The sequence below is a fragment of the Microcebus murinus genome, chromosome 4 (assembly GCF_040939455.1).
Source record: "Microcebus murinus isolate Inina chromosome 4, M.murinus_Inina_mat1.0, whole genome shotgun sequence".
In the NCBI taxonomy this organism is placed as follows: domain Eukaryota; kingdom Metazoa; phylum Chordata; class Mammalia; order Primates; family Cheirogaleidae; genus Microcebus; species Microcebus murinus.
The window spans coordinates 55737624-55750591 of NC_134107.1; the positions used below are offsets into that span (position 1 = coordinate 55737624).

The window sequence follows — 12968 nt, forward strand, 5'->3', positions numbered from 1 at the left end:
CCTAGTTTGAACAGAAGCTGAAGCTACTCCTGCTTTCCCAACTTGTGCTACTATTTGTAGATGGCAAAACATGGCACAAGGACTCCAGCACCAGCTGTCATTCTTTATGCTCTATCTGTTCTTTTATTCTTCCCTTCCTATGTCCCTCCCTCCATCAGGTATTGTAGTTCTAGTGACACCCACCTGGACACTGATGCTGGACAGGTTTCCTACTTCCTGCAGTTTAGGTTTCCCAACTCATTCCTTTCTTATCTTCCTAACCTCTGGGCTCCCCTGGTCCCCATGGTTATAGCAAGGCTAGACCAGAGGAGCTGAAGAATGGTTCTCTGTGCTTGGTGTGGAGACAGAGGGTGAGCGTCTGTAAAGCAAGATAAGGCAATGATGTCTCAGCAAGGATAGCCCAACAGAGCCCTGAGCATGACTTCCTGGAGTCACACACTCAACCAAGCTCTTAAATCCTTTCCCAGCAGGGGAAGTGGGGGCTTCATATGCCTTTCTCTACTAGGTATATGATGGGAAAAGGATTCCAAAGGATAGGATGAGTAAGTAGAGGATCTTTCTGCTAAGGGCCATAATATCTAAAGTTGAGGGTGCTGTGAAAAGTAGGGAAAGATGAAAGATACAGACAGTAGAGCTACAGAGACCAAATTCCTCAATAGAGAAAATGGAGCAATACACTTTTCATAGGAAATATGACACCCTCCCAGGCACTTGGGTGAATGTGAGACTCCCCACTGCCTGAGAAGTATTCAAGAGAGTTAGCAGAGAAGAGAATAATTTAGGGTGGCCAGCACTAAGAACACCGGGCTGTGACTCTTTGTCTAGGCCTCAGAAACCAAATTCTTTCTTTTCTGAAGGAATACCCCAGTTGCAAGGCCAGAGGACTTGAGCATTGACAGCCTCCTGTGGCAGGTTAGAAAGTACTGGGAAGGGGCTTTCTTGGAGCATAGGCAGTGGAGGTTGCTGGCATGAAGACTGGGGAAATTAGAGAAAGCATTCGAATAGTGGAAAGATATGGAAACACTGAGAAGTGTATAGCGAAGTGGGAAGGCATAGAACAGAGCAGTCCAACAGACTGTTGCTGAAGTAATCTCTCCTGAGATACACCTGGGCTTTCATCCAAGTGCACACAGTTAAGCCAATGGGGTCTGTTCTTGAGCTTGAACAGGTAGGGTTGCATTTCCTTCTTGATTCTTCCTCCCTCAAAGTTGGGAGAAAGACCATAATCCCCCTTTCCCCCTGAAAGGGGCCCTTACCAAGGCCCCCACAGAATGTCTCAGGTTTGCCTTAATCTGTTTGGACAGGAGGGCCAAGCAGGGTGGGAAAGATCTCAGCCTGGGGATGGATGAGGAAGATCCTGCTTGTAGTAAAAAACTCACTCCCCCCGCCACGTTTGGAGGCATCAGTCTGTCACAACCTTCCTTTTCACCTTCCCACACCCTCCCTTCCTCCTCTCATGTTCCTCGCCCTGCCCTTTCAGATGTTGAAATCTGTATCCTTTGCTGAGACCGTTCACTCCAGTAGAGATAAAAGCCCAGGGGAACCCCTGGGACTTACTCCACTCCTGCAGCTGATGCAAGATGCAGCCCATCCCAGCTCTTCTGACCACTCTACTGCTGCTGCCCATGGTGCTTTCAGGACAGCCTCAGGTACAGGCAGAGGGTGGGGGGATCATAGCCGACAGGGGAGACAGCTCTGTGCTTGGGGCTGGCTTCCTTCACTATTCCAATTCTGTTCAAGAACCGCCCAGGTTCTGGGAGACAGTGATGATAGTGAGAACTAGGGAGGGAGGGAGGGAAGCTCAGACACCTTATCTGCTCTGATTTCCCCTTGGCTTGTGATGACACAGGGTAAGAGATGGAAGACAAGGATAAAGGCAACAGAGGAGGAATTCTGGCTGAATACCCTGCTCTGTTACAGGGCCTTGTTTTCTGCAAAAGTCTGCCACCTTCTTCCTGTGCTGAGGATGCTGGAACTAAGGGAGGCCAGCCCAAGCTACAATAAGCTACACAGTCTTGACTTCATTTCTCCCCAGAAGCTAAACTATTAGGCTGGAGTTGCAGGATATAGATACAGCCAGGTTAAACTATGGGTTCCAGGGCCAGAGAAGCAATGAGTGGGACTTCTCAGAGAAGAACAAGGGCCACACATCTGAATTCTTAAAGATTCTGTAAGGAAACCCCAGCTGGTATAGAGGCCTACAGGCCCAGTAAAATAAATTGAGAAGGAATCTTTAATCTAGGGCTGGCTCATCTCACTTGGAAAATGGAGGTGGAGATATAGCCTCAGAATCATAACCAATATAATGAGTCTTAACACAGGCAGGCCAGGCACTCTTCTAAGTACTTCACAAATATTCTATCTATCAATCATCTGTCTATCTCTATTTCACTATCTATAATTCTTAAAGTAAAACAAAAAGGTAAATGCTATAATTTCTCCCATTATACACACGAAGACACTGGGGCACAGAGAGATTAAATAACTTACCCAGTGTCACAGAGCCAGAATTAGAACTCAGGAAATCTGGTATAGAATCAGTGGTTTGGGCTCTAAGAGAGTAGGTAGGTAATATGATAGACAGGGAGAGGATAACTCAAATCATGCATCCCTCAGCCCTAGAACTGTTTAGCCCTCCATTTAGCTGCGGCAAGGAAACTGCCTCTACCCTCTCTTTGGCCTGTGCTGCAAACCCACCCAACAGAGCTTGCTGCTCTGCAGTTCCCTTAGGTGTCAGAGCACAGGATCTAGGACACGCAGGAGACATGGGGGAAGCTTACAGCATTGCCACTTATTAATCGTGTCACTTAGTAAGATATTTTGAAACTCTCGGAGCCTCTTGTTTTTCAATTACAAAATGTGGATTACAGTTAATGCTAAACACCAGCCCAGACTCTGGGGCTCCCTGGTGCTGTTACTGCTAATTTCCCTTCTTTGATGATTTGGAACTCTCTGTCCCTGCTCTCTTCAAGACAAGGTAAAGTTGTGGGACTATGCCAGATCTCTAGAGAGGGGGTAATGTGGAGAGTGGAAGCTCTCCAAGCCTATCCCCTGACACCTCTCTGCAGACAGCTTTGCTCTCTCCCACAGAGCCTTGAGGAAAAGCCAGCTTCCAGCCATGTGAATTGCAGCCGGATCCAGCCAGTGCAGGAGGTAGGGTAAGGGTGGCTTCACCAATAGGTGCTGGAAGGGACTGCAGCTTCAATTTTGGGAAATTAAGGGAAGGGTAACTCCTACATTCATGGGTGAATTAGTAGCTATGAGTCCATTGGAAGGTGAGAAGAGGACAATTTAGGCACAGGTACAGAATAATCAGAGGTCTGGAAGTGGCATACACAATAGAAAGGAGGCAGGAACAAGTTAGTGTTGCAGAGTTAAAATAGGGACACTGTATGGAAGGACTTGTGGCCCAAGCTGGCAAGCTGGAAGTGATCCTGTAGGTAAAGATGAGTAAATGCAAGTGTCACATCAGCAGTGTGACATGGTTAGTTGCTTACTGTAATATTCACTTGAGGAGCTCCTGGGGAAGGTCAATGGGATGTGACCAGACTGGGAGCTGGGTCTGTCCAGCTTACTCACTCACCCACTCAGTCTGCCCACTGGGTCTGCCCCTCACTCACTCACCAAGCCTCTTCTGAGCAGTGGCTCTGACCAGGGGAGGGAAGACAGGATCTGCATGGTGTGAAGGTAAGAATTATTTTCCTGCAGTGAAAAGAAAGATATGAATGTCCTCAGCTGTGAAATGGGGATAATACTAATGCCCACCTCAAAGACTGTTAATAGAAGCAAATAAGGTGACAGCTATGAGAGGACTGTGTAGGCTGTATGGCCCTGGATGATGCACGTGGATGGGAAGAGCCCAGTGCCAGAATTTGGAGATCTCTGAGGTGCTGACATTTGGGGGAACTACTTATTCATTCTTACATGTCCAGGTCATTGAAGATGAAGACAATGATGCCCTGGAAATGAGCTACAAGATGGTGTCCAGATATCCTAGTGCCCTCTCTTCTCCCTATGAGACCTCAGCATTCGATCTGCTGCTCCAGGAGCTGGAGGGAGCTTGGAAGTTGGCGGCCCAGCTTAAGACCAAGGCAGGAGATAGTGGGGCTGGAGACCTCCCACACCAACTCCAGACCTAGGAACATGGATGGATTATAGAACAGCCCTCCCCCCACAGGCTCCTGTCTTGTCTAATGTCACATATTGGACAACTTCCAAAATTACTTCTTTCTGGGGGAGGGGGAAATAATCCTGAGCTGAGAAATATGACAGCCTGAATTCAGTTTTTAAGAACACTCCATGCTCCCAGACATCACTACATAGAAGATGCGGGGTGGGGGAAGGAAAATACTTCATGACCCACATCCCTGGCTTCTCATGTCCACAGGTGACTAATGCCAGTCTCATGCTCAAGCTCCTGGCTGACTCTGACCAGCGCAGCATCAATGCTCTCCGCCAGGAGATGGATGTCCTCAAAGACCGACTGAGCAAGTATGAGAGGGACAGGGAGCCAGAATGGGCCTCCAGACATCCTGGTCCGCCCCTGCCCCCTGGTGAGTTCACAGACTGAATTTCTCAAGATCTTGTCTCTCCAGAGGCCAGGCTGGAAGTGCAGGGTTAGCTGTTGTGTGCTGAGAGAAGGACAGTAAAAATCTTGATGGAGAATAAATCTTTCATTCCTTTGTTTTGTTTGTCACTGCAGGATGCAGACTAAGACTAGTATATGCTCATACATGGGTATACTCATATGCACAGACATGCATACTGAACTCCATTCATGCAAAATCAACCTGCTTGTATACCTGCATACACACTCAGGTACAGGGATATACACTCCAATGCACACACAGTCATTGTGGTTTCACACTGCTTTCTGCAGGTTGTGTGCTTTACACCTAGCTCATGCCTTGCCTGCTCTCCCCTCTAGGTTCTTGTGATCATGGAGGCCTCCAGAAAGTCAGCAGACCCTTTGTGGTGAAGCTCAATTGGAGAGGCCTCTCATACAAGGCAGGTGCCTGGGGCCGAGACTCAGCACCTAATGCAGACTCTTCCCTTTATTGGGTGGCCCCTCTGACTGCAGATACCAGGTGAGTCCTGGAAGACTGCTCTTGTGCAACCAGGTTAATTCTGTATGGTCCCTAACCTTACCCTAATGGTTGTTTTTTGTAATTCTAGTCCAGCTTCTTCTCTGTATATTAGGTGTGCCCCTGAGCAAACCCAGCCTAGGCCTGATGGGTCACCTGCTAATACTTCTCTCATGGGATAAGTATCACCCAGACTACCCTGAGCTTCCTTCACAAACCCATTGTCTGAAATGTTTAATTCCATAAAAATGCAAAGATGGTTCTTTTTGAAATCTGATCCTATGTCAAGGATAAACTCTTCTACAGCTGGGCCTTAGAATCCTAACTTCCTGCATAGAACTTTAAAGCATGACCATGGCCAAACTTCAGACTTGCAGTCAAGCCATTCAGGCTCTGAATCTCAGTACTGCCACTTGAGCTAAGCGACCTTGGGGAAATGAATCAACATCTCAGACTCATTCTTAGCCATATGCAAGATGAGGATAATTAAATATATGAGAAGATCACATGGGATGAAATAAGAAAGTATAGACAACATAGTAGGTACTGATAAATATGTATTAGATGAAAGAAATGAATCAACACATAGATGAATGAGCCCTTCAAAAGATTGTCAGCCTTGCTAGGGAGGTAGGTACAGCACAGTGTTCAAAGTCAGTGTGTGTGGAGATGTGGTAGAGACCCAGTTTAGTAGGTCACGGGAGGAAGGGATGAATGTAGGTTGAACCAGTCATTGAAGAGCCCCAGTTGAAGCTCAGTTCACAAAGATTATTGTTACTGGTAATAATGCTCCTCAATTCCCATAAACACTTTGTATCACATAAAATACATTTATATACCTTTGCTTTTTGAATCCTCTCAAAATTTTTATGAGTAAGCCAGGAGTTACTGCCCAGTGTTAAGGAATAAGAATACTCATAACTCAGAGATAATTTAAACGACTTTAAAAAGTGATCTCATGGGCATAAATCTCCCTGAATCTAGCTCCCGAACCATGTCCTGGTATAGGAAACCTACATCTCCAGGGTAGGTGGAAGGCAGTGGAGCCTAGATACAGAAGATTGTCTGCAAAGAAGAAAAAATAATAGCTATCATTTGCTGATTACTGATTTTGAGACAAATATTCTACGAATGATTTTCTTTGCATCATCTTGGTCAGTCCTGACAGTCAATAACGTAGATTCTTTTATAATGCTTTTGCAGATTTTACTTTAAGCTGTGTGACCTTAGGCAAATTACTTAACTTTTATGAGACCTATCCTCCTAATTTGTGAGAATAAAACCTATCTTACAGTGTATTTATTATAATTAAGTGAGATAATGCATATACAGTACCTCATAGGCACTGCTGCTGTTAGCGTTTTTATTACTGTTACTTTTTAAATTATTTTATCATAGTATGGAGTAAGTAAAAGAAGAGGGATTAAAAATCCATTGTTTAATCCTACAGCCCCTGCTATTAATTAGCACACTAACCTGCCCTTTTTAACAGCCCTTTGTTACCTTGTATATTATTGCTGTTACCTAATGATTCTGATGTGGGGGGGCTTGGCCTAGGTACTTTGACTACTACCGGCTGTACAAGTCCTATAATGACCTCATGCTGCTGAAGAACTATCAGGAGAGGATGATGGGCTATGGTGATGGCAGTGGCAATACCGTGTATGAGAATTTTATGTACTTTAACTACTATGGTACAAGTGACATGGCCAAGATCAACCTTTCCTCCAACACCCTAGTGCTGCGGCGCACACTGCCTGGTGCCACCAATACTAATCGCTTTTCCTATGCTGGTGTGCCCTGGAAGGACTTAGATTTTGCTGGTGATGAGAAGGGGCTGTGGGTGCTCTATGCCACCGAGGAGAGCAATGGTAACCTTGTTGTGAGTCGTCTCAACACTAGCACCCTAGAAGTAGAGCAAACCTGGCACACCAGCCAGTACAAGCCAGCCCTGTCAGGGGCCTTCATGGCCTGTGGGGTGCTCTATGCCTTACGCTCACTGAGCACTCACCAAGAGGAGATCTTCTACGCTTTTGATACCAACACTGGGCAGGGGCATTTCCTCAGCATCTTGCTGGACAAGATGCTGGAAACACTGCATGGCATCAATTACTGCCCCTCGGACCATAAGCTGTATGTCTACAATGACGGGTTCCTCCTGAATTATGATCTCACCTTCCTGACATCGCAAAGCAGGCTACCAAGACCACCAGCCACAAGGCCACCTAGGGCTCGTGCTCTACCAAAACCTGTCAAACACAAATAGCTCTCCAGGCTCCGAGCCCCCAAGGCTGGGCAGGACATTGGTGGAAGTGTGTCTTCTTCCTCTTCTCCAGGAGGATCACTTCTCAAAATGACCATTGTCCCTAATGATTGGGAGACATTGATTATATCTAGTTAGTTCTTTATGTAATTAATATCTCAATCAGCACATTAAAGATTTCTTTAATAATGGTCTAGGGAGATTTGATTGGGAAAAAATGAACAAATTATTAGCTAGGAAAATGGTATCCCCTCTTTCTGATGTTTTGGCATCTCATATTTCTTTCTGAAAACTATGACTCTGGCACCTAAAATTCCAGAAATCTGTGACCTAGGATGGTCAGTCTCAGGCTGACAACATATGATTCCAGGCAGAAGATACAGGGGAGCTGGTCATTAGAGTGAAATATGGAGGTCCTTCTCTTATCCCTAGCCTCCTTTGGGACCCTCAGGGCAGAGTCTTAGCTTGATAATCCATTTTTCACTGTCCTGGACCAATCTCACTTTAGAGTGCAGTTGAGAGAGGCGCTTAGGCTTGAGACCAGTCCTAAGAAATTAGCAACTGGAAACTAAGCATGAAGAAGATCTGGCTTGGATTGGGCTCAGGGTCCAGACATTCTCAATAAATAATATTTGGTGTGATAGCAGGAAGTCTCCTGGCTGACTGTTGTCTCTTTGCTTTCCTTTTAACACACTGAGAACATATGGGCTTTAACTCTCTCCTGTCTCTTATCTGTCTGCATGATGCCCCTCCTCCTCCAAGCAGGTAGTGGGTGGAATACATACAATCCAGACCCTGAGGTCTTCCCAGTAACATAGAAGAGTCATACATTTTCACAATACATTTCCAAATATCTCATACATTCAATAAGACATATACAGTCTCATTCTTCTATAAACACTATTTCCATCTACACCCAAACATCAACATAGACATAAATATGCATTTGAACATATCCATTAACAAAAAATTCATCAGCTTTCCAAATAAAAATCAAACAACATCCTCCACATTTGCATGAGATTGAGAATCTGGCTTATTAGTTGCCTATACCTGTCCCCTTAGGGACTCTACTATTAACCACCTCCACCATCACCTCTTGATTCATAGACACCTCTCTCTTAATGCTTTGAAGCAAATGTGGGCATTTAGGATTGGGTTAGATCATTGAAATGAATCATTCTAAAAATTCTGTTATAGTGACATATAGAAAATATCTAGTGATACATGGTACAAAGTTAGGTTGCAAGAAACAGCTCACTCACCTCTACTTTGTAACACCCCCACAGGGAGCCTCCCTGGCTAGCCCTGCTCCTGCTTCCTAGGGCAGAGGAAGTTTTTCCCCACCACATAGGAGCATACTTAAGTCTAGAATCCCAAAATCTAGACCGTAGGGAAAACATGACATCCTCTTCCACATAACACCTTTATTCTTCCATTTTCCTAAAGCCTACCTTTTTCAGATCACTAACAAAATTAATGAGCTCCTTCCTGTGGGAGAGACTGTATTCTTACAAGAATGTGGTTTTATATATGGCTTCAGTAGAAGCAACTTTTCATACAACTCTGATATCCCTATAAGGGGCCTATACACAGTACCACACAGAAATTCCACATCTACCACATTTTTAAAAATCTGGTTTTTATTTAGGTTTTTTAACTAGTTCCATCCTGAGAGCTTTGTCTCCAATTTTTATGCAAAATTGTCTTATTTTTATTTTATTATAGAGACATAGACTCTCCCAAATATGTCCTGCACCCTCAGCTAGTCCAGGCAGACTGTGAGACTAGGTAGGGTTGACATCACAATATCCCTTTTCTGAAGATGTCATGCCCTTGATGGGTGGGACAGGAGGAGGGGTAGCCCTGGGAGGATTCATCACCATTTAGTTCACCTGGGCCAAGTATGAATCAGTAGCCACACTAGGCCTCGGCTGGGCCACATCTGGAGAGCTGGGGTGAGGGCATAACATCGCAAAATACCTGGCCCTAGCCCAATCAAACATCTCCTTTTGGGCAACAAGGAAACTAGCCTGTGACCTGAAAATACAACACCTGAGACAAAGGCCAGCAGCAACACTGCCTGCCCTCACCCCTTCTGCCCCTGCTTCCACCTGCTTCCTGCCTGCCCACCCACTAAGACCCATGCCGCATGTCATCTCTCGAACGCCTAGGAAGCCCCAGAGTCGGCATCCTTCAGGTCTGCCTACAGATAAGAATACCTCCTTGAGTATCACTCGAGTGACAGTGAAGACACCAGGCAGCCAGAAAGACTTTATGATACCTGATGACACCTTGGTGAGGCAGTTCAAGGAGAAGCTATCGGCTCACTTCCAATGTCAAATGGACCAACTAGTGCTGGTCTTCATGGGCCGCCTTCTCAAAGACCATGACACGCTGAGCCAGAGGGGCATCATGGATGGCCACACTATCCACCTGGTCATCAAGTCCAAGCATAGCTCCAGATCCCCAGCCCATTCCTCCTCAAACCTTCCAACCAATGAGCCCTTCCACCACCAGGACAGAAACACCAAAGGAAACAGCAGTGCGGTGCACCAACCTGCTGGCGTGAATCAAGCCCCAGTGGAATCATCTCACTCTGTGGGGTCTGATGCACCCAAGGTTCACACCCAGAACCTGGAAGTGGGCAGTCCAAAGCACACAGCACAGATTCTGGAGAATCCTAGCATCCGGAGGCTTCTATCCAACACAGAGTTCATGCGGCAGTTCATCTCAGAACACCCAGACATGCAACAATTGATGCAGCAGAACCCAGAGATCTCCCACCTCCTTGACAATTCTGAGATCCTTTCGCAGACCCTGGAGCTGGTCAGGAACCTTGCCATGATCCAAGAGATAATGCAGATACAGCAACCTGGACGGAACCTTGAGCATCCACCAAACCCACAGCCACATTTGGGCTTAGAGACAATGCCAAGTGGGAACAATACTGTGGGTCAGAGCTGTGCTGATTTCAATGATCAACTTCTCAACAGCAGGCAAGATCCTTTTGAAAGCAATCCTTTCATAGCTCTCCTAGCAGGACAACTGCTGGATCAATTCAAATCCTCCCACCCATCTCCGTCACCATCCCAGGAAGGGCGGGATCAGCTACCTAAAACCCGAGTCATTTATACTAGTTCTCGTGGTTTATCTTCAATCACCTCAGCCAATGGAACCTCCAACAAGGTCAACCATACTACCAGGGCCAATACTGCCACTATTTCCACCAAGGGACAGAATCACATTTGTGCCCTTCGTCAGCCAGCTGGGATACCAGCCTTACCTAGTGTAGAGCTCACCCAGAAGCCCCAGGATGAAGACAAGGATGCCACTATCTCTTTAAGTAGCTCTGAACAGAGATTTGAGAATGATTTCCAGCTGTTGGATGAACAGACTAACTCCCAGATCACAGGAAGCATGATGCAGTTGCTTATGAACAACCCCTACTTGGCAGCTCAGATGATGTTGTTCGTGAGTATCCCCCAGCTAAGTGAACAGTGGCAGCAGGAGTTGCCCACATGGCTGCAGCAGTTACAGCTTTCTGACCTACTTATAGCCCTAGCAAACCCTAAAGCATCCCAAGCAATATTGCAGATTGAGCAGGGTCTCCAGCTGTTGGCCACAGAGGTTCCTATTCTTTTGCCCTGGGTTGCACCCTACTTAGGGGGCCAGGGTTGGCTTCCTGCTCCCAGCTGCAGCTACCCTGACACAGTGCCCTGGCCCTGGAATGCTCCAGATATAACTGAATCCAAAGGACCTGAGTACTGTCATAAGTCTGGAGCAGTCCTACAGAGACTACAGTCTCTGGATGGGGATCCTTCCCACACTCTACAAGCCCTTGAGATTCATTTCAAAAAGCAGATGGAATCCCTTCAGGCCATGGGATTCCAGAACCACCATGCTAATCTACAGGCACTTATTGCTAGTGAGGGGGACACCAGTGCTGCTATCCGTAAGCTCAAGAGGTCCCAGGGATTCTAACCACCATGCCTACCTGTTTGCTTGCTACCTGCCGGCTAACCCACTTGACCACCTCATCAGCCATTTCCACCTCTTCTGATGCTTCCAGCCAGAAGAAGTCCCGGAATAGGAGTTACCAACCAGTGCTTTCTAAACTGAAAAATAGATCATTGGCCATGGTTGGAAGAGTTGTCAATAAAATGGCTACACCTACTTGCCCCCACTCTAGGTTTGGCTTTGTTTCTTTAGCAAAAAAGCAACTAACTGTGTGTGATATCTCTATCTTACCAACTGTACATACAGGAACACACAAATACACATACTTCATGCTCATATTAATATAGCAATAAAAAGAATCAGTTTCATGTACCATGCTTAAATATCCATGAACCTGCATATGTTGCCTCAGACAGGTGTACACAGGTACACAAGCTCACACAATGAAAGAATCATGTATGTAGGCACAAAGAGTCAACATACAGCCATATGCATACACAGATACACACAGACACCTAGAGACACATAAACAGACCCACATCGAGGGAAAGACAATAATAACATACCCATACGGAAAGGGAACAGTTTACATAGACAGACCCAGCTATTTAGTCATAAAGGCTGTCTTGATTTCTCAAACCCAAATTATTCAAGTCTTAAAGTGGAAAAGGAATACCCTGGTGGGCCAGAGTAGGAAGAATCCACACATCAGCCAGGTACTCATGAGCACTGACCATCATCAGAACCTCACACTAACTGCCATTGCCACAGTTAAAGGACTTTGATGGGCTGTCACTACTCTCTTTTTAATACACAGAGATCTAACTGCTGCCACTCTCACTGCATGTTCCAGTCACCACAAACCCAGCCCTCCATGGGGCACAGCACCTTCCAAGAATATCACATCCTTCAGCATATCTTATGTTTGTAACTTGTGTTTTGCATAGTTGCCAAGGGCTCATCTTCTCCTCTTTCTGCCTCACCTGGAGTATCCTAGCCTGGCAGGACATGCAACCAATTGTGGAACAGTTCAGTTATTCAATTATTAAATAATTTAATACGCTTTAGCCATAGGCTACTAAGTCCATATTGATTTAGGTATTGAAGAAATGGCAATGAAAAAATCAAAGATCCTTTATTTACAAAGTTTACTTTCTTTCTTGAGAAAGAACACACGATACTATTCAAATTAACTTATAGATATGTTAGGTGGTGGTAAGTGCTATGAAGAAAAAGGAATCAGGATGAGCTATTCTAAATAGGGTGAACAGAGAAGGAATCTCTGAAAAGGTGACATTTGAGCAGAAATCAGAATGAATTGGGAGAACTGAATACACAATTCCCTGGGAGAAGGCTGGTCCAGGCAGAGAAAGCTGTATGAGAGTAAAAGCTCTGAGAAAGGGGTATTCTTGTGTTTGAAGAATGGCAAGGAGATAATGTATAAAGTGAACCACAACAATGAGGGGTGGGAGGAAATAGGAGAGCTCCTAAAGGGTTTGTAGGTCTGGCAAGGACTTTGGATTTTTTCTGTGAATGTAATCACAAGTCACTGGTGAGTTTTGAACAAAGGACTGAAGTAATTCAATTTATCAGTCTGCCTATGGAGTGAGGAATAGCCTGTGGTGGAGGGAAACCAAGGAAATAGGGAAAGCAGTTAGGAG

At 45.6% G+C, this 12968-nt stretch overlaps 2 protein-coding genes across 2 annotated transcripts; both read left to right on the top strand.

Annotated features, from left to right (window-relative positions):
* Positions 1 to 1504: 1504 nt before the first annotated feature.
* LOC105883485 (olfactomedin-4) lies at positions 1505 to 7993 on the top strand. Its single transcript, XM_012786604.3, has 6 exons — positions 1505 to 1649; positions 3091 to 3153; positions 3933 to 4091; positions 4388 to 4553; positions 4928 to 5087; positions 6642 to 7993. Exons 1-6 carry the CDS (start codon positions 1581 to 1583, stop codon positions 7348 to 7350), a joined length of 1326 nt encoding a protein of 441 aa, XP_012642058.1. The 5' UTR covers positions 1505 to 1580; the 3' UTR covers positions 7351 to 7993.
* Positions 7994 to 9401: 1408 nt separating this feature from the next.
* Positions 9402 to 11533, top strand: UBQLNL (ubiquilin like). Its single transcript, XM_012786603.3, has one exon. The coding sequence runs from the start codon at positions 9493 to 9495 to the stop codon at positions 11329 to 11331; it is 1839 nt and encodes a 612-aa protein (XP_012642057.1). The 5' UTR covers positions 9402 to 9492; the 3' UTR covers positions 11332 to 11533.
* The last annotated feature ends 1435 nt before the right edge of the window (positions 11534 to 12968 follow it).